The sequence below is a fragment of the Branchiostoma lanceolatum genome, chromosome 3, assembly GCF_035083965.1.
Source record: "Branchiostoma lanceolatum isolate klBraLanc5 chromosome 3, klBraLanc5.hap2, whole genome shotgun sequence".
NCBI classification, from domain to species: domain Eukaryota; kingdom Metazoa; phylum Chordata; class Leptocardii; order Amphioxiformes; family Branchiostomatidae; genus Branchiostoma; species Branchiostoma lanceolatum.
This window is the reverse complement of record NC_089724.1, coordinates 17,790,519-17,816,347: the sequence shown is the minus strand read 5'-3', so window position 1 is coordinate 17,816,347 and position 25,829 is coordinate 17,790,519. Positions and strand designations below refer to the sequence as shown.

At 45.9% G+C, this 25,829-nt stretch overlaps 1 protein-coding gene and 1 long non-coding RNA gene across 4 annotated transcripts; one reads left to right on the top strand and one right to left on the bottom strand.

Annotated features, from left to right (window-relative positions):
* The first annotated feature begins 394 nt into the window (after positions 1-394).
* On the top strand, positions 395-24,945 carry LOC136430741 (heparanase-like). Of its 2 annotated transcripts, none has more exons than XM_066421611.1 (10): positions 395-823; positions 19,276-19,511; positions 20,065-20,235; positions 20,571-20,742; positions 21,033-21,080; positions 21,245-21,445; positions 21,611-21,722; positions 21,917-22,095; positions 22,545-22,697; positions 22,840-24,945. In XM_066421611.1, the coding sequence occupies exons 1-10, from the start codon at positions 603-605 to the stop codon at positions 22,997-22,999; spliced, it is 1,653 nt and encodes a 550-aa protein (XP_066277708.1). In that variant the 5' UTR covers positions 395-602; the 3' UTR covers positions 23,000-24,945. The 2 variants fall into 2 exon arrangements, with proteins under 2 accessions (XP_066277708.1, XP_066277707.1); XM_066421610.1 differs by lacking the exon at positions 395-823 and adding an exon at positions 17,889-18,282.
* LOC136430743 (uncharacterized) lies at positions 12,531-15,654 on the bottom strand. 2 transcript variants are annotated; one of them, XR_010754932.1, is made up of 6 exons: positions 15,344-15,654; positions 14,617-14,677; positions 14,004-14,051; positions 13,605-13,681; positions 13,414-13,509; positions 12,531-13,079 (listed from the first exon to the last, which is right to left on the bottom strand). It is a non-coding gene; the product is annotated as an uncharacterized lncRNA (long non-coding RNA). The 2 variants fall into 2 exon arrangements; XR_010754933.1 differs by lacking the exon at positions 13,414-13,509.
* Positions 24,946-25,829: the final 884 nt, after the last annotated feature.

The following is a 25,829-nucleotide window of genomic DNA, read 5'->3' as shown; positions in this document are numbered from 1 at the left end:
GTTCGCACCTACTAGCATTAATCTAACGCGCACATAAAGATCATTAAGATTTATTGTTAGGAAGAGCAGCTGTTCCAATCCAGACCGCCAGGCGGCCAGATGAATTGGAAATGTCCAACACTGATACAGGGTAGGGTATCATGCCACTCATTACATTGCTGAACAGAATCTTCCTGATCTAAAAGCTCTATCCTAAGCTTCCCTGCCGGGCTTTCTGTTCGAGATGAAGCATTGTTCGCCTTTCCCTCCGTCTCATCAGTCCTACTCGCGACGGACGGAAGGTCAGACCGCTTGTGGTCGATTAATGTGCGAGACACAAATAATTTATCAGCCCTACGTTGTCGCAATTAAGAGCCTGCTATTCATCTTCGCCGCGCATTGTTGGGCATAGCGATCGGCGCGTGTCAAACTCTCACCGCAGTGTGAATCTTGACGCTTGTGAAATGAGATCCGCTGCAGAATCATCTTACGTATCCTTTCTCATTTGACCTTTGCCCCCAGTGTTGATCGAGAGGCGGCTGGAGGAGGATAATGAGGATGGGGATGCTGCGGGATGAGGAGGATGTACGGTGGTGGTTTGACAGAACGGCGGTGGAAGAAGCATGATCGTCCGGCTGTGCGTGGCGTCGATGCTGGCCACGGTGCTGGCGGCCGGGCTGCTGCTGGCCATCCTGCTGATCGGGGGGATGCTGGCGGCCTCGCAGCAGCGCGGCGTGAGGGTGGAGGTACACACGGCCGCACCGGTGACTGACACCGACCACCGCTTTCTCTCTCTAGCGCTACCCATCCAGTTTGTACGCACCGGTAAACATCAGCTGCTCAGGTACGTGTGACACTCTCTCCTCTGCTTTTGTGTCTCACGGTCCGAATGGGTTTTTCTGGAACCCCGCCCTCGAGTATCCCTATTGGAAAGGTTATGGTACCGATGTTTGTCAGAAAGTGGCAATTCATTTTTCCTACGATGGTTTAATTTACAGTGAAAGATGGATTTATGTATATAAACACAATGAAAGCCTTGTATATGATTTACTAGTCTTGTATAAGAACATGAGATAATCGGCATATGGTAAAAGCGGTCGTGAAAGACAAACAACTACTAGTATATTATAGTAACCCTGGCATTGCTGGTAAACAAGAAATGAAATGCAAGCATTGGTCGTATTCTACCTGGCAATGTTTTTCTCTCAAACACCCAGTGGTTACCAGTTTAGCTGCTAAGCTGGCCGCTGGGTGGGCTGACTTGTTTAGCTTCACGTTCAAACACACAAAACGTAATCTCCAAGTAGATGTAAGGAAGCGGTGTTTTCATATGTTTGTGTAACATTTGGTATTCTCTTCTAGCAATGCATTATTTTATGTCTAGTATGAGAGGTCTACAGCACACACACACACACACACACACACACACACACACACACACACACACAGGCAGACATACACAGACACAGACACACACAGTCACACAGACACACACAGGCAGACAGACAGATACACGCAGACACACAGACACAGACACAGACACACACACAGGCAGACAGACACACACAGGCAGACAGACACACACAGACAGACACACACACACACACACACACACACACACACACGCACACGCACATACGCCTCGGCAAATACACGGCGCAACCAATGGCTCTTGTGGCCTTGACGTTGTCGTTGTGGTATCGCCAATATCACGCCACGGGGAGTCCAATTCATTGCATCAATTCGTTACGGCCCATACCGCTAACACCAGTACATTTCTCCACGCCATTTTAAGAGAATCCCCCTTCCCTAAACGTACTAGCATCAGACTCTTCATTGGTATTCTTGTCTTGTTCTACATCGTTAGAGATCGCATCGGCAACACAACGCCAGCCTTGAGGCTTTCTGTTTCAATCTCAGCAAGGCCCTGCAGTGTTTCCTGGAAGTCGAATATCTCACGCTAAATGCGCGGCCTCATTTGTCGCACGATTCTTATCGCACGATTTTCAGCTAGGTTACCGTAATGGCAGAACCAACCGCCGAAAGGGATCTACGGCAATTTCCGTCACAAAACAGCGGAATTTCGTGCAACACATCCACAAATGTCCCGCATTGATGCCTTCAACTTGCGGCCGTAAACCTCTATCCTCCCTCCCACCTAATCTCCAAGTAACGTTAGACGTTGGAATAGAAAATGTAAAGTTTTCTAGTTGTCCTTTATAATCTGACTTTCCACATTTAATCGTTAGAAAACGGAGACAATAAAAAAAAAAACATTACGATTTTACATCCCCGAATATCTGCTTGAAGCTCCACCCGTCCTGGCCTCTGTGAACAATCTATCCCTGGTCATTATTCACAACGACCCTCCAAATGGATTATCATATAGACTTGTCAATAATCACCCGTGATTGCCGTCTAATTGCTTTTCATTGGTTTGAGGGGCCTGACAATATGCTGCGCATATCTGATATGAGTTAGATGCAAAATCATTCTTAAAAAGTGCTTCCTAAATAAATCCTCAAACAAAATCGATCTTAGGAATTGTTTCGTAAAATCTTGATACATAATCTGTCTTGAAAATATTTCGCAAGATCTCGCAAGTATCCTGAAGGGGTGATGCCCCCCATTTCTCAGAATAAGGAAACGACAAATGACAAATGTGAACGCACTACGCGCGAGTTTTTCATTTTACCCTTTTTCGACCTCCGTGGGCGCGAAGCGACCTTCAGAAGGTCAATGTTAGTGCACAAACTGTTTGGTATTCAAACTTGCACGACGTGTAATGAGTTTTTTTTAAATCTTAAAAAGTATTTAGCATGATGGCACAGTACTTATTCATCCCGCGCGCGCGCGCGTGCGTGCGTGCGTGTGCAAGCGTGCGTGTGTGTCACGGTGCGTGTGTGTGCGTGTGTGTACATGTGTGTGTGAGTGTGCGTGCATGTGTGTGTGCGTGTGTATGTTTCAGCTTGCTTGTTTGTAATACCTGTGCTCTTTGAGTCTCGTTCTGCTACACGGTGCATTTATAGGCCGAGAGACGAGATTAAACAATATCTCTTCTTTACGACGACTTCTGTCAGAACTTTTTGTACTCCAGTTCATCGTTTTATTGCGCCCATATGAGTAAGTTTTACTCTCCCCGCGCAATTCATTCCGAGTTTTATTGTGTGTTGTCGTATTCGATTTCCCTGCTGCGGTTTTATTGCAAAACTGTGTCCTCTCTTGCGTTTTATTGTATGGTTATATTACCTTTATATTTCATTGTTTAACGATTTCTTTTACCCTTTGTTACGGTACATAGATGTCTGTCACTATGTGTTACCGCACTAGTAATACCCGTCACAAAACAGCAGTTATTGCGCTGTATGCCGTTTTTAGTCGGTGTATATTGCATCCATGGATGTTACGTAAGATGGCTAACAGTTATGCCAATTGTCCGCCAAAAATGTGCGCTCCTATTGGCGATGTAAAAAAGTTAACTTTGGCGTTTTCATCGAAAAACCACAGTGTTCCAATGTAATATCTATTACTCCTGAATGCGATAGCGACAAAAAAAAGGCAAACGCCAAACGGCATATGATAAAACGGTGACGATCTGCCCATTCAACCTCTGCTTGGAGAGTAATATCTATATGTTTTCACCGTTTGTACATTCATTGAATAGAAAAAGTGCGCACCATCCACAAATAGTAGCAATGATGTTTTGATCTCTCAAATTCACGTCTGCCTTACACATAACGTTAAGTATGTCTGTCGCCAGTGAGACCCGCTATTATAATACTGTACCGAGTCACCTATTTCTAGCCGATTTCTAGATGTTACAGGTAATTTGCTATTCCCTTTCAAATGTCGTTGTAAATCGCCTCCTACTGGGGCAGAAGTGAAAATATCTAACAGATGTTTATGGAGCAATTTTACGGCCTGTGCCTACTGATGTGTCAGAAATTTTGCACGAGTTCTTCTTAAGTTTTCCCCATACTTCTCCAATGGAAAGTTTGGTTCCTCTGTAACGGAAATTCATAAATCAAAAGCAGGAAAAGCGTATCCTGGGCGGCCCCTTCTGATGGCCGGCTCCATTCGATCTTCTGATGAGATCGATAAATGATCATCTCCCGCCCCATAGAGTCAGCGAAGGTCACCACAGGGCCACACAGACACAACGGAAGCCACCTGGGGGTCTGGGCGCTTGTCACATCCGTAAACGTGCTTTCGCATATTTGGGTGTATCTTCTTACGTGATTTACTATTGAGCACACTGTAATGGCTATCATAAATATCTTGTGAGCTCCGTGAGTACCAGAAATATGCTGGGATACACCAGTGATTGCTCCGAAAGTTACTGAGCACACGATGGAGTGTATATAACACAGCAATATTGAGCCAGGAGTTCATATGTGTCCTGACTGTCACGCCCAGCCGCAGGTGTTGGAAACGAGCACGCGATGTGCCTGATTGCCCAGTTCGTGCTCAACTGAGTCTCTCACAACCACCTGTTCTTCTACAAAGATAAAACTACTAAAAGTTAAACCAACTATCACTTATCTTTCATTATCTCATTTGCTATTTTTGACATTCGGGCTTTTGAAAAATTGTGAATGTTTCAGAACTTTTAGACCGTACTTTTGTCGAGCCAAGGAGGTTTTAAGGTCTCATTTAAAAGAGTCCGTTGCCCAACAAAATGAACGGCTGCATGTACATGTGTCTATATCGGTGTAAAAATCCCTTTTAGCTAGGCCAGCTGATATCAAGCGTCAAACTGATGAAAGCTTGTTTGTAACGGAAGAAATTAACAGGTAAAGTTCGGCAGCCGCGCGCGAGGTCGGACGTCCACAGCCGGACATTGGCGGTAATTCGGTCGATCACTTTCAGCTGGAAAGTGCCTATTTAGGGGGTCTAGCTAAGTGCCGTTTTTAATTGCCATAAAAAGGTATTGTATGCCAACTGGTAGTTGGCAATTTTTTCAAATGATCTAGGGTAGATGAGCTCAACAGAGAATGAATGACATCGGTGCATTTCCTATAGCTTCATCACGAACGCGCCCATGTAAAACACGTTTTATAACATGTAAGCCTATGGGGCGGAAAAACTCATGAATGAGACCTTAAACAAAACCTCCTTGGTCGAGCCAATGAAGGAGTGGGGGATGTCTCCGAGTGGCGAGTATGGCTAGTATGGCCATCACAGGCGGGCCATGACAGGCGGGCCACGACAGACGGAATGTACCATTTCATGTGTGTAGGGGTGTGCGGCCCCAAACAGAACGGCGTGGAGGACAGTTTGCAGAGCTATAGAGGCGCCACTTGCCATTGCCAGAGTATGCGAGGATGAGTGAGTGGGGGTGTACAGCTGTAGGAAGTGCAAAATCGTACGAAATGGAACAAAATCGAACGAAATGGAATTAAGTGGATGGATGAACTTCATTCCTCGACAGTTGTACATGGTACAATGTATGGCAAGAATGACAAAGTAATTTATAAGCATAGTCTATTCTAAAAACTATGACTATAGGGATATGGACGTAAAAGGCGTAATGACATATTGTGTGTTATACGTTTCTGTCTGTTACAATACATTCTCTCTTTTGTAAAGCGCTACAAATGTATTGGCTTAAGTACGTAGATATATATAAGTAGCTTGAAAATGTCTGTTTTTATCTTTGGCAAGTTTTTTGGATACTAGATTTACAGTTGATCATATTTTCGCCTATCTACACATTCTACAGTACTAGTATAGGCTGGACATTAGAAAATGATATTCATCTTCGACGCTATTTTGACATGAGGGACATCGTCTCTGGTTGGCTAAATTACATTATAATACCGACCTTTTTCTATTTCTAGGCTAGGCAGTGTGCACGCACTGATTCTTAATTTGTTATATCAACTAAAAAAGATTTATTACGAATTGATAAAATATGATTTATTTTCCATTGTGAAATTGAACGAAGTGGAATGAATTTGAACGAAAATAAACGAAATGGAATTAAATAAAGCGAAATGGATCAAATTGAACGAAATCGAACAAAGTGGAATTAAATGGATCCTGAATGATCATATTGGAATTTCGGCAGGGAGTCTGCCCAAATCACCCGGCTAAGTCGGACCACCGCGGACGGCTTCGTGGCTCCGCCAGGCGACCGATCAGGGTGCGTGAGGTGTCAGGCGGCCCCGATGGTAGCGGGGGTGGCGGCGTGACGGGCTCGGGCGGGGACCGGCTAAGGTGTGGGCGGTCGGCGGGAGAGGTCGCCTCTGGCCTCCGATGTGACCAAGTTGCGGTGGTTTACATTGAAAAGAATGTTGCTCAATCTACCTTGAGAAAGTGGTCATTTTTTTACTGGGTCGGGAAATGACGGCAAGAAATAGCACACTCTCTCGCCAGTCGTTTTGTTACCCCGCCGACAAGGCTGCCACTCCCCGCGAGGGCAGCCAGAGATCGACAACCGGCTTGGAAGGCGGCCGCTCCTCCACTCCTGCGGGTGAAGACGACCGTGCCGAGGGCAACCGGAACGAGCGCCGGGGCAATCCTCCGTGGAGGCGAAGCCCGGGTCCGTCTAGATCTTTCTCCTCGGAGGAGCGACCCGGCCCAAAGGCAACGGCTTGCCCCTTCCGTCTGCGTGCGAGTAAGCCTTGCGGACTCGGTGGTCGGAGACCCGGCCGTCCGCCTCCTCGGCAAACAGTCGGTCATGAGAGTGCGGGAACGTTCCTGCATGACGGGACGGCTCGGGTGTTGAAGGGAAGCAACGGTCAGGTGTGGCCGGGAATTCTGCGTTCAGGCTCCCGAGGGTTCGCGGCCACTTTTACGGCGCGATCCCACCTTACGGCAGCGACGGACTCGGCGGTCTGCCGGTGTCTCTCGCGTGTCCTCTCCCCCTTGTGGGATTTAGAGTGCACGGCGTGAGCGCCGCGGCGTGGCGTGGCGGGACATACAGCGGGCTGTCCTCTCGATCGGGCCGGCAACGGTATGGAGGAGCGCCACCGTCCCCGCACTTTAAACCGCATCAGTACATCCTTCGGCCTGCACGGGCCTGCCGCCCCTAAACTGCACATCGGAACGGGTCGGCCACCGTCCCCGCACTTACACCGCATCGGTACGGCCTGCACGGGCCTGCCACCCCTTAACTGCACATCGGAACGGGGTCGGCCACCGTCCCCACACTTACACCGCATCGGTACGGCCTGCACGGGCCTGCCGCCCCTTAACTGCACATCGGAACGGGTCGGCCACCGTCCCCGCACTTACACCGCATCGGTACGGCCTGCACGGGCCTGCCGCCCCTTAACTGCACATCGGAACGGGGTCGGCCACCGTCCCCACACTTACACCGCATCGGTACGGCCTGCACGGGCCTGCCGCCCCTTAACTGCACATCGGAACGGGGTCGAACACCATCCCCGCACTTACACCGCATCGGTACGGCCTGCACGGGCCTGCCGCCCCTTAACTGCACATCGGAACGGGGTCGGCCACCGTCCCCGCACTTTACACCGCATCGGTACGGCCTGCACGGGCCTGCCGCCCCTTAACTGCACATCGGACCGGGGTCGGCCACCGTCCCCGCACTTTACACCGCATCGGTACGGCCTGCACGGGCCTGCCGCCCCTTAACTGCACATCGGACCGGGGTCGGCCACCGTCCCCGCACTTACACCGCATCGGTACGGCCTGCACGGGCCTGCCGCCCCTTAACTGCACATCGGAACGGGGTCGAACACCATCCCCGCACTTACACCGCATCGGTACGGCCTGCACGGGCCTGCCGCCCCTTAACTGCACATCGGAACGGGGTTGGCCACCGTCCCCGCACTTTACACCGCATCGGTACGGCCTGCACGGGCCTGCCGCCCCTTAACTGCACATCGGAACGGGGTCGGCCACCGTCCCCGCACTTTACACCGCATCGGTACGGCCTGCACGGGCCTGCCGCCCCTTAACTGCACATCGGACCGGGGTCGGCCACCGTCCCCGCACTTACACCGCATCGGTACGGCCTGCACGGGCCTGCCGCCCCTTAACTGCACATCGGACCGGGGTCGGCCACCGTCCCCGCACTTACACTGCATCGGTGCGGCCTGCACGGGCCTGCCGCCCCTTAACTGCACATCGGACCAGGTGGACACCGTCGGCCACCGTCCCCGCACTTACAACGCATCGGTACGGCCTGCACGGGCCTGCCGCCCCTTAACTGCACATCGGAACGAGGTCGGACACCGTCCACTCACTTGCATCGGTACGGCCTGCACGGGTCTGCCGCCCCTTAACTGCACATCGGAACGGGGTCGGCCACCGTCCCCGCACTTAAACCGCATCGGTACGGCCTGCACAGGCCTGCCGCCCTTTACCTGCACATCGGAACGAGGTAGGCCACCGTCCACGCACCGATACTACTTCGGGCGGCAGCGGGCAGGCCAGGGCAGCCCAGCGCACACAGGCACGGACTCTGACATCGGAACGGCGCTCCTCCCTCAGGACAGGCCTCAGCACCAAGGACATGCATCGCCTGCGGACTAGACTTTTTCCCCCCGGGAGAGCGGTATCGCCTCGGGAGCTATAATAGGTTTGAATACCAGGCTACTCCGAAGGAGGTGCCAAGCATATCGTTGCTTTCTCGGCTGGATTCTGACTTAGAGGCGTTCAGTCATAATCCCTTAGATGGTAGCCTCGCACCATCGGCTCATCAACCGAGCGCCTGAACCAAATGTCTGAACCTGCGCCGGTTCCTCTCGTACTGAGCAAGATTACCATCGCAACAACACTTCATCAGTAGGGTAAAACTAACCTGTCTCACGACGGTCTTAACCGGGGCCCAGCCCGACGTCTCCGGGTTCGCTTTCCTTGCCCACTGGACGACCCGGTGCGAGGCCGGGCGCCCATCTCCGCGTTCGCGAATTAAATGTGCCTTTCGGGCGTGGGCGGCCCGCGTGGGCGGCCCGCGCCCTAAGTTTCGGCTCTCAACGCGGCGGCCCTCCTACTCGTCGTGGCTTGGCTCGGCCGGAGCATACTGCCGCGACGGCCGGGCATGTACTCGACGCTCCGGCGCATCCATTTTCAGGGCTAGTTGATTCGGCAGGTGAGTTGTTACACACTCCTTAGCGGATTCCGACTTCCATGGCCACCGTCCTGTTGTCTGTATCGACCAATACCTTTTCTGGGGCCTGAGCGTCCGCATCGGGCGCCTTAACCCGGCGTTCGGCTCATCCCGCAGCACCAGTTCTGCTTACCACTTGCATTCAAGGCCCGGCTCCACTCGAGCGGCGACGGCAGGGATCCCACCTCGGACCGACGGACGGCCCTTCACCTTCATTGTCCCTCTTGGTTTGTACTACATCCGTGTTTTAGGACGGGTCGGGTGGGCGACCGGACATCGCCGCTGATTTCGGCCGCCCTGCAGCTGCCTGGCGCACCCGTCGCCGACGACGCGCGGGCCGTTGTAACGCACTGGCTATGGGAACAGTCCGTCTCGGTGGAAACAACACGCGAAGGGGCCAGTGCCCGGCCCCTGTCCCTGCCCCGAAAGGCGTGGGGCAGCGTGGCGGTCGATTGCTTGTCCTCCGTCCGACAGCGGGCGCAGCGAGACCCGAAGGCACCAGGCACATTCCGCGGGGACGTGGCCGCCGTCGAACCGGTCGCAGCGCTCCGCACGGAAGAAGTTTGGCGAGTCTGCACACCTCGACGCCGGCCGATCGGTCTTGCGATCAATGCTCGGCCGGCGGAGTGCTGACAGACATCCTGGACAGCGCAGGCGAAGAGCCAGGAGCGCCCATGCCGACCCGCTTGGCGGCGGACCCGGCAGCTCCCTTGAAGCTTTGTCGGGTGCCTCGAGTTCCCGTCGTTCCCTACCCTGCTAAACCAGCGAGCCACCCCGAGTAGCCTCGTCGAGGACGGAGTCAGGTCCTCCCGGTGAAAAGTTTGGGCGGGTGAGCGCAACTGGGGCCGCAAACATCCTGGCGGAGGCGCGTCGCGTCGTGAGTCTCCGTGGGGTAACAGGTCAACTCGCCCCAAGTCCAACAATTTACTACCAACTCGCCCACTTCTAAACATTACTTTACATGCTAAGAAAGCCTTGTGACTCTAATTTCAACCTTCTCTTCTCTGCGCATTTAACGCTGATGAATGCCGGGGGCGCCGGCGGGCCATGTTGCATGTTTAGCCGGGCGAGACTAGAGCTAGCGGCCGTACACGGTGGCACGGCGGGCCGACATGCCGACCGGGTCCGCCAGCCGAGTACGTTGCTAAATACGTGCTCAGCAAAAAAGAAATGTTGAATTAGAGTCACACCGTTTTGTTAGCACATGTACAAGTAATACTAGTATTTAGAAGTAGGATTCATGCATATAAAACCAGTATTAGTAGGCATCCTTCCATCTTTTCAGATGATGGTAGAACTCTGGATTCGGCAACTTCTCATGTGGCTCTGAAGTCCAATCCTGGCGTGACAGTCTCGTCCACAGTTTGGACATCAGAGGAGATCTAAGGTTGCTGTCTCTCTTTCCTTCTTTGTCTTCTCTGCTCTATAAAACCAGTATAAAACCAAGTTTAATAAGCCCTAATTTGGGGCGAGTTGGTAGTGAATAGTTAGGGCGAGTTGGACTTGGGGCGAGTTGACTAGGATTCGTCTGCGTGGTATGGTTGAGTGAGTCTCACGGCGGGGCCTAGGTGAGACGGCTCTTCTCTTGCACCCCGGTACGATGTTGTGGTCTGTGCCTCGATGCAATCGGTTTAGCGGGCGAGTGACCTATCCTTAAACGTCGGACTTCGAGCGGGTGTCCCGCAGTCCAAGGCCTCCTTCGGGCAGAGGGCGAGAACTGCTCTCGGTCGCCGCCGGCCAGCAACCGGCGACGACTGGTTGTTACACTCCCCAAGGTCTTCAAAAGAAGGGCGGGCGCAATCGACCCCGTCATTCCTGGCCCGGGCCGGCCGGAGTCCAGGGGCCGCAGCGGTCTTCCCGGCGGGTACCGGTTCGCGGTGCGACCACCAGCCCTTCCACTTGTTCGCCGTCCATCACCTGGAAGGGCGACTTCCCTGTCTCTGAAATGACGGTGCCTAGAGGCTTTTGATGTAAAATAAAAAAAAGACAACATTTAGCGGTGGATCACTTGGCTCTTGTGTCGATCGATGAAGAAACAACCAGCAGCTGCGAGAAGTAATGTGAATTGAAGTACTCTTCGAACGCACTCTGCGGCCCAGGGTCAGTCCCGGGGCAACGTCTGGCCGAGGGTCGGTTTTACCTTCAATCGCGTCAAGCCTCTCTCTCTCTCTCTCGAAACTTTCAGTTCCGCTGTAATATGTGATTGCTACCGTCTATGAAGCCCACATTTTATGGAGAGATATATCCCAATAAGTACACAAGTACAGTACTGTCTAAGACGACCACCCTGGGACCGAAGAAAAGCAGTCTTCTTGGACAGGTGGTCTTCTTCACACTTCACTTCACTGTTCTTCATGACAGAGCTCGAGACATAACGGTTTCCAAATTAATGGTGAACTGTATACTGTATTTTTCATACATTCATGTTGTCAATCTATAACTAGACTTTTTAGACTCTACACTACCCATGTACTATTACACGTAACAGTATTCCCAGTATTAAAGGAAATACACAATGATAACAAAGGTGGATCAGCTAGAAACAAACTGAGATCCTACAGATTGTTCAAGTCCACATATGACGAAGAAAAGTATCTAAGCCTCGAAAATATACGGCATAGGACCGCAGTCACAAAACTCCGTATCAGCTGTCACAGACTTCACATTGAAACCAGACGTCATAACCGCACTCCCCTAGAACAACGTATATGTAGACATTGCAATTTAAATAGGATAGAAGACGAGCAGCACTTTTTAGTAGAATGTAGTTTATACAACGAAGAGAGAGCTGCGCTTTATAAACTTATTCAATGTAGCTTTCCCCATTTTATACATCTTTGCAAAGAGGAACAATTCATATTTCTAATGACTTTAGGTAAACCCTCTATTATAAAACACACCTGTACGTATATTTACAATATTACCAAGAAGCGAGAAGAGGCCAAATTAACGTAATCATTAGATTAGAGTTAGCTTATCATTGTAATGTATATATATATATATATATACGTACTTTCAAACTGTTATGTTTTCTGTTGTGACCTGTACTAAACCCAGTGGGTATGTGTGTACAATAAAGGTCTTCTTCATCATCATCATATATTAACACCGGTGTGCTTGTTAAGCCATGCCCCCAGGTCATGCTTAGGTCAGACTGCCAGGACTGGCTGAAATTGAACTTATCTCAAAGAGCCAAGCCCCCAGGACATTGTCGGAGTGCCAGGAGAGGCTGAAATTCAAAATGCTGACTCTTTACTATGAAAAAGCATTTATAACTGGACCTTTTGGTCTCTGTCATTTTCATAACACTCATACTATTATTTCAATATCTATCAGCAGTGTGCTATAAATGCAATGGGTGTGAAATATCCTTTTGAATACTACCTATTACTAGTATCAGTATTATAAAATGCCCTGTGCTTCACATGCATCAAGGATGCAATCATAAAAACAACATCTATAGTGATTGACATCCAGGGTGGAAAGAACTTTATTTCAGGATAGGAACACAGACTTTCTTTATTTTAGCTGACTTAAAAAAGGCACAATGATGAAATTAACAGTATACCTATACTTATTATAGAAAAGTCATATCAAAGATGTTTTTCCATACATAGAATAAGATAAATATACACATTGAATTGTGTCACTTTCTCCAAAAGTGTATACGACCGGCTATCATGCTCCTGACATCAATGATGCAATTAACTTTATATAAGGAAAGCAAACGGTGAAAAATCACATCAAAGATGTTTTCCATACATGGATATTCACATTGATTTGCTGTAACTTTCTCCGTATACAACCGGCTACCATACTCCTGATATCAATGATGCATTAATCTCGATTGGAAGATGACATGGCATTGACAGCACGCTGTCTGTAACTTGTTCTGTAAAAATTTGTCACCTTTACATAATGGTCACTAATATAAGTAAGTGGACTGCTGCTATCATAACAACTTGTTATTGAGGATCTCCCATACCATGCTTCTTCTGAAGTAGGCCATGTGTGTCTGTAAGGAGAAATACAGTACTTGTTTGTCACTGTTTGTACATTATAAATTATCATTAAGGTAGATGGGTATTCCAACAATCATGGATGGGAGACAATGAAAAAACTATGAAATGTATTCAAATTGAACTGTTATAATGAATTCACAGTGCCACAACTGGCCAAGATAGTGGGAATATGGTATGAATCCAGCATACTACCATATTTTCCTCAAACCCTCAAACATAGATTGCAAACACTATTTTAGTAAGATCTAGATACCAACTTACATAGCCCTTTTTATCATAAGCCAAGGCGAACATATTCATAGAATCATAGAGCAGAATGATGCCTACCTGGTCAAAGATTATGCTTGTGTCCCAACTGGCGTACTCTGGGAATTTACAGGCAAACACTCCACAGTCACTAGCATTCATCTGCTGTTGGATGTTCTGCAGAAGAAACAGAGATCCCAACAGTATCAGATAGACTTACAGACTCTTGTCTAAAGCACATCCTAAAATAACAAGCAAACTGACAGTTTTACCTCAGGATACTGTGATGTCCAATCAGACAAGTCCAAGTTGCTTTCCTTCTTGTCCTTGTGCTCTGCTTGTTGGTAATCTGTTGGTGATAAAGTAAAAATAAAGCAAAGGTTTAGACAGCAGTATGTTAATGTTCTCAGTCCAAATGTTTTCTGGATAGTGAAGCTACATGTACACTTTGTATGGTGAACAATCCCATTGCATGGTAAAAGACAAAATAAATCAACCCATCCCACCCATGGAGTCATAATACTTGATGCATTTGCTTCTCATGCCCAATACCTGAACACAACACATAAATAACAAAGTTAACACAGAATACCAAAACATAGGGCTATGGACACTTTACATCTGTTTAGGACCGGAAGTAAAAGACTCATTGTAACAAGTTATACACCCACCTGAATATTACCTCTGTCCATAACCATATTCATGTTAACATTGATGATCTGTTGAAGATAAAGAAAAACAATCTTTAAACCATGTAAATTGAAACCTTCATTGTACATTTATATGTTAAACAAATGGATTTAACTTTTGTTTTATGTTTGTGAGGAATTAATTTCATGTTAGGAGGGTTCAACTTCATGGTTGAAAGTCATGTCTCATGTGTAATGCTATGAGTTGGCAGTTAAAATGATGAACATAGCACAACTGCTGATAAATCAAAATTTACAACATATGCCACAAACACACATATATAATACATGGGCCTCCTACCATATAGCACAAACGCTGAGTATCATTCAAGTGTTGTTGGTATTTGAATGTCAACACAAATGGACTTCCATCCTAGTCTCTATATTTTCTTACTCACTGTGTGTAAAAAGATTTTCTACAAGGTACATGAACACATAAGCATGCTTACTTTGTCGTTAAGCCGGTTGAGTTCAGCTAAAGTGCACATGCACCCTATATTTCAAGCCCAGAAAGTACTTGTAAGTATAATAGTTGGTAAAAGCAAGAGGCCTTTATTAAGCTTTCTCAGTGAAAAAATTCTACAGGCAAAATTACCTCATTACCCAGCTTGTTTTTCCAGCCAGTCGTATGTGTCTTGCAGAGCCATAGTTATACCCTAGGACAGGAGCACAAAAGTAAATACAACACATTCAATATCAGGAAATGATCAATACTTGGGACCTGGGACTTAGACCTTAGGTCCTTGGATGTCAGAGATGTACAAAGAACATTTTTATAGTAGAACACATTGTGAACCATTTCTAAACCTAATACAATTATATGATTTACGGTACATCAAGCAAATCTGCTTTAAATAATATTCATCACCCTTTACACTATTACAGTGGTACCCAATATGCTATGATCATTGGTGGTGTCAGGGGTAGGGCATCATGGAGAGCATGTTAATTATCATTTAAAATGACGTCATATGTTACTGTAATGTAACTACTTGCTGTACATTTGATTAGGGCTGATTTCGTGTCACTGTATAATTTTGAAATTCCTAAACTTCTGTTTTGTGACTTAAACTCACTATAAGCAGCCAGAAGAGCAAATGAAACATGCATGTTGTGATCTGAATACTTAACTATAAATTATTATGTAACTTTTATAAGAATATAACGTTAACGTTACGTTATAATGATTAATACTAAATTTTACAGATCATGATCAGAATCATAGGACTAGAAAAATAACTAGTAGTTAATTAATGAATTTAGATTGTGGATGTCTCCTTGCCCCAAGTAGAAGTGCATTGCACACAATTAAATAATTTTACCTTGAAGAACTGCAAGATGGATCTTTTACATTGCTGTTCATAGCTTTGTTGTTGTTGTTTCGCCAGACGTGGTCTCTCTATAGGCGTAGTACGATCTTCTGCTCCAAAATGAGTCATAGTACAGTCATATTATGGCAAACCAGGCCATGAAACATGCCATCGTAATGCTGACGAATCATAAAACCTCACGTAGTACATAAAACGACATAAACTTCCAGCAGAATTAAGGGTTATCACGTCAAATTCCGTCCTCACTACTCTGTTCTCGCCATCCGAAGCCGCCATCTTGGTCTCTGAAGTTGCAGTGACGTAATATGGCCACCACAGGCGATTTGGCCGCCACAGACGATGTCCCGGATGTTGGGCCACGACAGACGAAATATACTGTATACTCTTGCTCGGAGTAGATCCCCTTCACGAGAAAGGGTCATCTTAGGTCTCTGTACGGGTTAAAGTTGAAAGTTCAAACCAGGTCTGACGTGTGGTTTGAACTGTGAACGGGCTAATATAGCTTGTTACCTTCGCGACGAATGGTTTCGTCGAGAAGGTTATGCGACGGTGCTTGTCTGTGTGTCTGTTAGTGAACAGAATAAGTCGAGAACGCCTGGATGGTTTGTTGTCGTAGTTGGTGTGTCGGTGTGTATGTGTCAAATCTCAAGATGATTAGATTTTGGGCAAAGTGTTTTGCATAATTAACGAGAAAAGTGTAAAAATGTGTTCAATTGTATGCTTTACTATGCGTTCTGGTTGGGACGTGTGGGGTGTATTGTTTCAGGGGATATTGATGGGGTCACAGATGGGGGGCAAAGTTGGTCATGAGGGGTCAGGCGGGAGACGTCAGTTATTGGGAAAAATTGGCTATCAGCCAGCTGTATTCATTGGTGTGGAATGTGGTGGACGAGGCAAAAGTCAGATGTCGGAAGGGGTAGGGAAAAGGTATTAGGAGAAAGTGGTGTGGAATTGGGCGGGGGGAGACCAAAATTGGATATACACTGCCTTACCTCGGGGAGAACCAGCAGTACTCGTGTGTCACAGTATGGGAAAAGGACGTTGTTCAGGGTAGGTGAGTTAACCATGTTATATCTAAGAAGGAAGAGGCGATTGACAGGAAGACCAAGGTTGCGCTGGGGCATGCCCTAAAGGCTTTAACGGCATTGTGAGAATTATCCTGGCGTCACTGGTAAGAAATCGATGAATATCGCTATGACTTTACGAAGTGAACGGGAAAATAAGACGCTACACTGACATTTGAAAAGAAAACGTTTATATAAAGAAGCCGTTGACAGTCTCTAAGTCCCTTCTGTGGCAAAGTAGGGTTCGTGACATAAGTCCCCTCTGAGCGCAATGTGTTGGTTTACATGTTATATTACGCAACTTGTATGGCCGTAAAGCCAATAAAGGAATAGTATTGTTGGAGACAGCATGGGAATACCGAGCATGTCTGTGTGTCTGTTAGTGAACACGATAAGTCGAGAATTCTTGGAAGGATTGTCTTGGTATTTGGTATGTTGGTAGGTCTCGATGAAACCTGAAAATGATTAGATTTTGGGCCCCCTATCGGCTTGTTACGGTACTGCAGCGGAACTTCATGTTATGATATCTCGTGTTGTGGACATGCTATGGAACTGATTTTTGAGTGGTAGATAGCTCGTTGGGCAGAGAGTAAGTGGTATAGGTTTGGGCCCCCTAGCAACTTTTTTGGAACTGCAGGGGTAGGTTTTGCTTCAGACTTTGAAAGGGAATAACTCAAGAAGGGCTTGATGGAAGGTCATGATTTTTTGCATGTACATAGCTTGAGCGATGATGTACATGATTGGATACTTATTATGCAAATCAGTAACTAATTTGCATAATTAATGAGGAAAGTTTATACATTCATCAATTTCCATGATAGGACTCGCAAACATGTGACATATGTAACTGAGGAAGAGAGAAATATTAATAGATATCAGCTATGCAAATGAGAACCTCATTTACATAATTAATGAGAAAATAATATAACTCGAGATGGGCTTGATGGATGGTCATGATTTTTGGTATGTAGATAGCTTATGTGATGCTTTGTATGATTGGATGATAATTATGCAAATCAGATTATAATTAATGAGGCAATTTTAAAAACCTGCTGTGTTCCATGATATGACTATTCAAATATGTGACATTTGTAACTGAGGAAGAGAGGAATGTCAATAGATAGAAATTATGCAAATGTAGGCCTAATTTGCATAATTCATGAGAAACTACTATCATTCCATACTAGTAAATAACGGCAATTTCATACTTGTAGCATTTAGAAGTTGTGTGAATGTGAACACCATTGAATCAAATTATGCTAATAAGGAGCTTATTTGCATTATTGATGAAAAATGTTAGCATAACCTTCTTTGTTAAGCTCATAATCATAACAAGGAGGTTTGGACAACTTATGTTATTTGGGTGAGGAGGATCAACTGGTATGATTTTTGATTGATGAAAAACACTCCTAATACGTCAGTCATAAAGGTCAAAATCATTTCGCGAAGGTATGAGGTCGTAGAACTCTTGTTGTTTATCACAATGTACGCGTATATTGCTATTATCACGGCCTCCACTTGTCTCGGACTTCACTTTACATAACGCTATGCTTCAGTTCAGTAACGTGTTAGCAACATGTTCATATGGTCACGGTATGATGTCTGGAAAATGAACTTCCGGTTGTACCAAAATCCACGTGTTTCTAAGACGTTGGCTCTTCTCGTACTGCTTGTAACGGCAGTCTGTGATAGTGCCTCGGGTTATCATGGCAACAAGAGTTACTATGGCAACAAGAGTCTGGAAAAGTCACAGGCCAAGGTTGAGATTTTGACAGACAGTTCACTGCGGGACGTAGACAGGCGGTTCCTGTCCCTGGCGCTGGGACCCAAACTGATCCAGCACGGTACTTTGCTGCCTCTCCTAAGGTAGGCGATAGGCGCAAAGAAACACTCACAATCACATTTATGACTTGTCACAGCTAAGGTAGATGAAGAACTGATCTAACACGGTCATCTGAAAAGCTACTGCCTCCCACTGTCCCACTGTGCAGACCCTACCAATGTGTATCAGTAATAACAGTCTCATACTGTCATAGCCCTGACTGCCATATTAGCAAGTGCCACAGTCCCATAGCCCTGACTCTGCCATTGGCTGTTGCCTTCTACTGTCCCTCTGTCCCATAGCCCTGACTCTGTCATTGGCTGTTGCCTTCTACTGTCCTGCTGTCCCATAGCCCTGACTCTGCCATTGGCTGTTGCCTTCTACTGTCCCTCTGTCCCATAGCCCTGACTCTGTCATTGGCTGTTGCCTTCTACTGTCCTGCTGTCCCATAGCCCTGACTCTGCCATTGGCTATTGCCTTCTACTGTCCTGCTGTCCCATAGCCCTGACTCTGTCATTGGCTGTTGCCTTCTACTGTCCTGCTGTCCCATAGCCCTGACTCTGCCATTGGCTGTTGCCTTCTACTGTCCCTCTGTCCCATAGGACCATAGCCCTGACTCTGCCATTGGCTGTTGCCTTCTACTGTCCTGCTGTCCCATAGCCCTGACTCTGCCATTGGCTATTGCCTTCTACTGTCCTGCTGTCCCATAGCCCTGACTCTGCCATTTGGCTGTTGCCTTCTACTGTCCCGCTGTCCCATAGCCCTGACTCTGCCATTTGGCTGTTGCCTTCTACTGTCCCGCTGTCCCATAGCCCTGACTCTGCCCCTGGCTACTGAATTCCACTGTCCCGCTGCCCCATAGCCCTGACTCTGCCATAGGCTACTGAATTCCACTGTCCCGCTGTCCCATACTCCATAGCCCTGACTCTGCCATAGGCTATTGCTTTCTACTGTCCCTGAGCCCTTTACGAATTCTATAACTAAACGATTACACATGTATATCAATAGTATCATGTCATAATTTCCCCCTGCTGTAGATCCGAGCGGTTCCAGACTCTGGCAGCTGGTCTTGCACCTGCCTTTCTCCGTCTCGGTGGCACAGCAGAGGATTTCCTCATCTTCCAACCAACTCAGGAAGATATCTCCAAACTTGCCAGCGGTCCAGAGTTAGACATTTGTACACTCAACAAAAATGAGAGCACGAAGTGGGAAGGCCTGGGAATTGGAGCAAATGAAACGGAGGGGAAGGTTTTCAAAAATTTTACAATGTCAGGTAGGCACCGTAATTATTGTATATTGCTTGTCAAATATACACCCATGGATGTAAATTATACTGCAGGGTCATACTACATAAAAATGTTACTACATTGAAACATTGTAAGGCCACAGCAAGTAAATTGCATGGATAACATCCTCTGTAGGCTTGAAATGTAATGCGCACAGGCAAAAGTGCTTGGGGGATGTACTGTGTCTTCCTGTAAATTAGTGACAAGGAGCAATATTCCTATAGCTTGCAAGCACAATGATTGTGTCGCACATTTGTATGGATTTTTCACCTGATTCCTACATGTGCGAATGCCTATTAACGGCATCTAGGACGTTTTTTGTGATAGAACTGACAGATGTTTGCGACATTTTTTCCTATTTTCTGTATGTTGCCAGAGGATTAAATAAAAGTCTTTAAAATTCTTGTTAAAAAATCAATGTACATGCTGTCATCCATAAAATTTACTTGCTATGGCCTAAGTTGTAACATTGATGAACTCAGACATTCTCTTTAAGTATAGGGTTTACAGTAACACCCCTGAACTGTGTTATTACTACAGAAGTGGAATGGGACCACCTGAACTCCTTTACGAGGTGTGTGGGATACGACTTCATCTTTGGTCTGAATGTGCTGCTGCGGAATGGGTCACTGTGGGACTCATCAAACGCACAGCTTCTGCTCAACTACACGGCAGCCAGGGGCTTCAAGGTCAACTGGGAGCTGGGAAATGGTGGGTTAGAGCCAAGAAGACAGGGGGATGTAGGCTTGACCTTGTAGAAAACTCTAAAATGTTCTAAAAGCCTTCTGGTCATAAAACTGCTTACTTACACCCAGATGCACCATAATCTCCCAACATGATTGTGCAGTAAGGTTGCACATGGCAGTCTCCTACATCATAATGCATATTTGTACAGTTAAGTCACGCACTGGAACCTTTACTGACAGTTTGATTGCAATTTCCTGTGTTGACAGCATGTCTAGTACTGCTGTTGAATACTGTAATCTCCTCTGTTGACTGTGTAGAAATGTATTATGGTAACAGTTACATGTCTCTCTCCTTGTTAGAACCCAACCGTCTACAGAAGCTGTCAAACCGGACAGTGAATGCCACCACTCTCGGCCAAGACTTCCGCAAGCTCAGGAGCCTCCTGTCCTCCAGCCCGGCCTTCAAGAACAGCATCCTGGCAGGACCAGACACAACCAGACCTAAGAACAAAACACTTCGCTTCCTGCAAAGGTGTGCGGCAGAAAGTCATGCATAAACTAATTGCATTTACTCTGTGTACCTTGTATCTGCTGGCAGCTGTAATTGCGTTTGGTTCTGATTCTGAACTTCATGTATTTGTCATGTACATCACCATTTTAACCTTTAGCGCACTCCAGTAGCAGTTTGGCTGCCAATTCTATATTGTTAATGGGTTAGTCAACAGGGAGAAGGTTAGAAATGTTAAACTACCAGTAACTGCTGTGTCCTGTTGTCTGTTGTCTGTAGTTATTTGTTATGTTATGACTGTTTTTGTCTGACAGATTTCTTCAAGTAGCAGCTAGTGTCCTGGATGCTGTCACTTGGCATCAGTGAGTATTATGTGTACTTATCAGGTATTCTCTACATACTAGTATAATGTTCAGAATGATTTCCTCCCAGATGTGATACCCAGAGTCATAAGGGACCTTAGAAGCTTACAGAGCAGTTAAGATCATGACTTCTTACTTGCTCCTACCTTGTGTGTTCCTGTCAGGTACTACATTGATGGCAGGACAGCTGTCCTGGACAACTTCACCGACCCGACCCTGCTGGACATGCTTGCCCGACAGATTACAGCCATCAACAGAGTTGTGAACATGACGGCGCCGAGTCTGCCTGTGTGGCTGGGGGAGACCAGCTCTGCATGGGGAGGGGGGGCACCAGAACTGTCCGACAGCTTTGTGGCCGGTTTCATGTAAGTGGCGGTACCTTTAGAAGGAGGGGGAGGGGGGCAATAGAGCAATGAAGGTGTGGTTTGATGTAAGTTTCAACTAAGGAGACGAATATAGTATATCATTTTTTTAAATGTTTGACATGTTTGTTTGTTTACAAGTGACAATGGTGATGTACATTTGTTCAGGTGGCTGGATAAGTTGGGTCTGGCAGCCCAGCTCTCTCTGGACGTGGTCATGAGACAGAGTCTGTTTGAAGCGAACTATGCCCTGATTAGCAAGGACCTGGACCCACTGCCTGTATGTATGAATTCTGTCAATATCATCAAACATTGTCAAAATTAAAAAAAAATATTAACACCTTGACAGTAAGTATGGAAAAAGTAAGTACTGTAACTGAAAACGATGAGTTTATGCTTGTAAGAAGGTGAATTCCTAACAGTCATTGAAATCTCCTGCACAACCAACTTGTACAATCAACTGTTCCTTGGCAGGATTACTGGTTGTCATTGCTGTACAAACAACTGGTCGGCAGCAGGGTGCTGAAAGTCCAGGTCACAGATGGGTCAGAGGTCAGGGTCACAAATAGCTCAGAAGAGCAGCGGACAGCAGGGGAGATGGACAGAAAATCTGCCAGAATCCGGGTCTATGCACACTGCACCAACCCCAACAGGTATGTTTTACACATTGCAATAACTGAACCATGTTTTTTCACAGTTGCACTAGTGATGCATGGTATTCATCCTGACACAGCTGTCCATAGTGTTGAATGACATTCATTGGTGCTGCTGTCCCTGGTGCTGAATGGCATTCTCACTACCACTGCTGTCCCCAGGCTGAATGGTATCCACACTAACACTACTGTCCTTGATGCTGAATGACATTCACACTGACACTGCTATCCCTGTCCCCGAATAATATTCACACTAAGGTTGCTGTCCTTGGTGCTGAATGACATTCACACTAACACTGCTGTCCCTGGTGCTGAATGGTGTTCAACCTGATGTGGCTGTCCCTGGGGCTGAATGGTACTAGTATTCTCCCTGATACTGCTGCCTCAGCTATCATATGGTGTCAATACTAACAGCTGCTTTTCCTATCTTGACATGTGTTCCCCTTCAGTCCCCAGCGGTACCAGAACGGGTCTGTGACACTGTATGTGCTGAACCTACATCAGGACCACCGCGCCGCAGTCAGACTGGGTGGACACCTGGCCTTCAAGAAGGTTGACAAGTATTTACTGACCCCCCATGGAGAGGAGGGCCTGACATCCAGGTGACTTGATCCACCATCTACTAGAATATAAGACTTGCAGAAAATCTTTATTTAGAAAGATCAAGAAACTTTGTGTGTTGTATATGGCAGTCTGGATGATTTTGAAAATTTGAAACTATAATAGACCTTGTCTGTTTGTCAGGCATGTGGAGCTGAATGGCAGGAAGCTGGTGATGGTGGATGACCGCACCCTCCCAGAGCTGGGGCCACAGAAGCTGCCATCTAACACCACACTGCTCATGCCGCCTCTCACTTTTGGCTTCTTCGTTATACCAGATGCCCAGGCAACTGCCTGCATGTAGAACAAAGGTCATACATGTATCTAGCAACTTGAAAGGCCAAAGGCCATGTCTAGTAGCTTGTAAGGCCAAAGGTCATGTTCAGATATGTGTGAGGCCAAAGGCCATAGACAGAAGCCTGTAAGGTCATCAGTAGTGTCATTTTCAAGATCAACAGAATGTACAAAGAGATAAATTTTCCAAGGAACAAACTTACTGTGGATTTTTTTTTATTTGTGATAATTACTGCTATAGAGGAAAAGTGCTTCCCTCTCATAAAAGAAAGCTATGCAAGTTGAATGGGGAGTTTAACCTCTTCAACTTTCAGAACAATCATGAATGGTCTTCCACACCTGTGTGTGTAGACGCTCTATAATGCTATGTATATTTTGTTTTGGGGTTTAACTTTGCAGAAATTGTTAACTTTCTGTCTCTTTAGGCCTTCTGAAGGATTATTATTTGTCTTTATATATGTCTCTATAGGGATCATGACTATTTGATTGGATGTATATGTATATGTATATGCAAGTAAGCAGGCTAGATGTACATGGCTTGTAACAAGCCTTGTGATTGATGGTGCATTTAAAAAAGCCATGCCAATCCTTGTGTTTGGCTGTACACGTATATAGTCAAGGTAAGTATCAAGCGCTGTCATTGGCTGTATATTTACATGAGTGTCACTTAACCCTATTTTTGCTGTGTATTTGCAATATTGTATGTGTGTTGACGAGGTTATCAGCTGGAGCTGAACTGGCATGATTGGCCCCTTGGCTGAGTAGGGGTCTTCCATTATTTGCAACATTGAAAGTTAGAGGGGCTTTGATGGTCTACTGTGACATTCCAATAGCAATAAAAGGGCAAATATAAATAACATTAATCTGGACAGTTGCTATATACTTGTCATCAGAGAACATATAACAATTGTGTGCCATGGCAAAATTACAAATGCTATCACAGTGCAGATTGTCTTGGTTGTCAGCTAAGATGTATTGTTACAACTAATTTATTATTTCAAGGTGGTGCAAGTTCCAGATAGGTGTGTATAAGCTCTGGTGCAATAGACAGGATTAGAGTACTTATGGCTGTACCTGTGTTGTTTTCTGATAAGAAAATATGAATGTTTTTTTTGTCAGAGCAGTAAACATTTCTGGGAAGTTACAACTTTGTTAAAATAGAATAGTGTGCTTCAATCTAGCCTAACATTACTGGTACCCAGTGACGTGTATGAAGACAGTCCCATGGGATGCAGAGCTGTGTGTAGATGCATTTCCAAAGGATACATTTTTGTTTGTGAACACAAATCATGGGATGAAAATGTTGTTTGTGAATACAGTTCAATGGGGTATTGTGATGTGTGAGTACAATTCATGGGATAATGTTGTGCACATACAAACATATTTCCAACGTATGTGAAAACAGTTCCATGGGATGTAGTGTTGTGAACCATCGAAAAATCATGGATATGTATTCAAAACATGTATTTCTTAAAAACAATGAACAATGAGAATGATTAAGTTGTAAATGTAAAACATCAAATGTTTTGTGACTCAACAGAAAGTAAAAATATTATAAAAATTTCCAAATGTTAGTCCTTTATAAACATATGACATCATACCACCTAAACAACTTGGTGGGATCTCTGAAGCTTACCCCATGTCTTCATAAAACCCTACTGATATGTGGTATATGTTGCTTGTTTGGAAAGTATAGAGGTCCCTTTAGCAAATTACTTAAATCTGGTTGCTCTAAGGACCAACTCATAATATATCTATTAGGTCAATTTCTTTAATCCAAGAATAGGTATGAAATAAATGATGACAAACCACACTTCTGTTTTGCTTGTACCAGTTCTTTAATGGCCTCTTGTGTCTACATGGCAATTTGTTCCAATGTATTGTGTAGCCATGACTTTATCCCAAGACTGTCTTGACATGTCTGTAATGAGTAAATGACACCCTTGTGTATCACTATTTTTTTCTTCTTCTTGATTTTACAAAGCTAAAATATACTGTTAAGGGTGAAGATGGTGATGCAACAGCTAACAACTGCTTCCAGCTTCTTATTTGCAGTACAGGTGATTCTTTAAACTTTAAAGAATATGTCTGTTCATATTTATATGTCTATCCTCTGTATTTATCTGTACCAGACAGATGGCACAGTCCTCACAACCACCTGTTCTTCTACAAAGATAAAACTACTAAAAGTTAAACCAGCCACCACTTATCTTTCATTATCTCATTTGCTATTTGTGACATTCGGTTTTAAAAGAATAGTGAATGTTTCAGAACTTTAGGCCGTGTTGTTGTGCCAAGGAGGTTTTAAATAAAACCTTCTTGGTCGTAGCCTCCGTTGCAGTCCTTTTCCCCGCAGCGTTTTTTTATATTTTTTAAATTTTTTTGGGGGGAGGGGGGGGGGGGCGCCGCGTATCTGCTTGGGATCCCGTATCCACCGTGCCCCTGTGTCCGCTATAGACCCTGTGTCTGCTGCAGACACAGGGTCTATAGCGGACACAGGGGCACGGCGGATACGGGATCCCAAGCAGATACGCCCCCCCGCCCCCCAAAAAATTGAAAAACTAGAAAGGCAACATTTTCAGGAAAATGCAGGATATTCCCCTTCCATTACCTACACCTGAAATATGACATCCATAGCATTGACTGTAATGGTGTTATGAAGTTTCTGCATATATTATGCGAACGAGGTCTGCAATAACATACTTTATGGTCAGGTGTATTCACCTTTCCTAATGGTACCTACATCGGAAATATGACATCCGTAGCCTTTACGGTAAGGGAAATACAAGTTGATGCCTAAATTATGCAAATGAGGTCTGCATTAGCATAATTTATAAATA

Coding starts and splice junctions, on each gene's coding strand:
- LOC136430741 (XM_066421610.1), top strand. CDS start 17,993: ATGTTCATATGGTCACGGTATGATGTCTGGAAAATGAACTTCCGGTTG. Junction 22,096..22,544: donor CACTGCACCAACCCCAACAG/GTATGTTTTACA, acceptor GTTCCCCTTCAG/TCCCCAGCGGTACCAGAACG. Junction 22,698..22,839: donor GAGGAGGGCCTGACATCCAG/GTGACTTGATCC, acceptor TCTGTTTGTCAG/GCATGTGGAGCTGAATGGCA.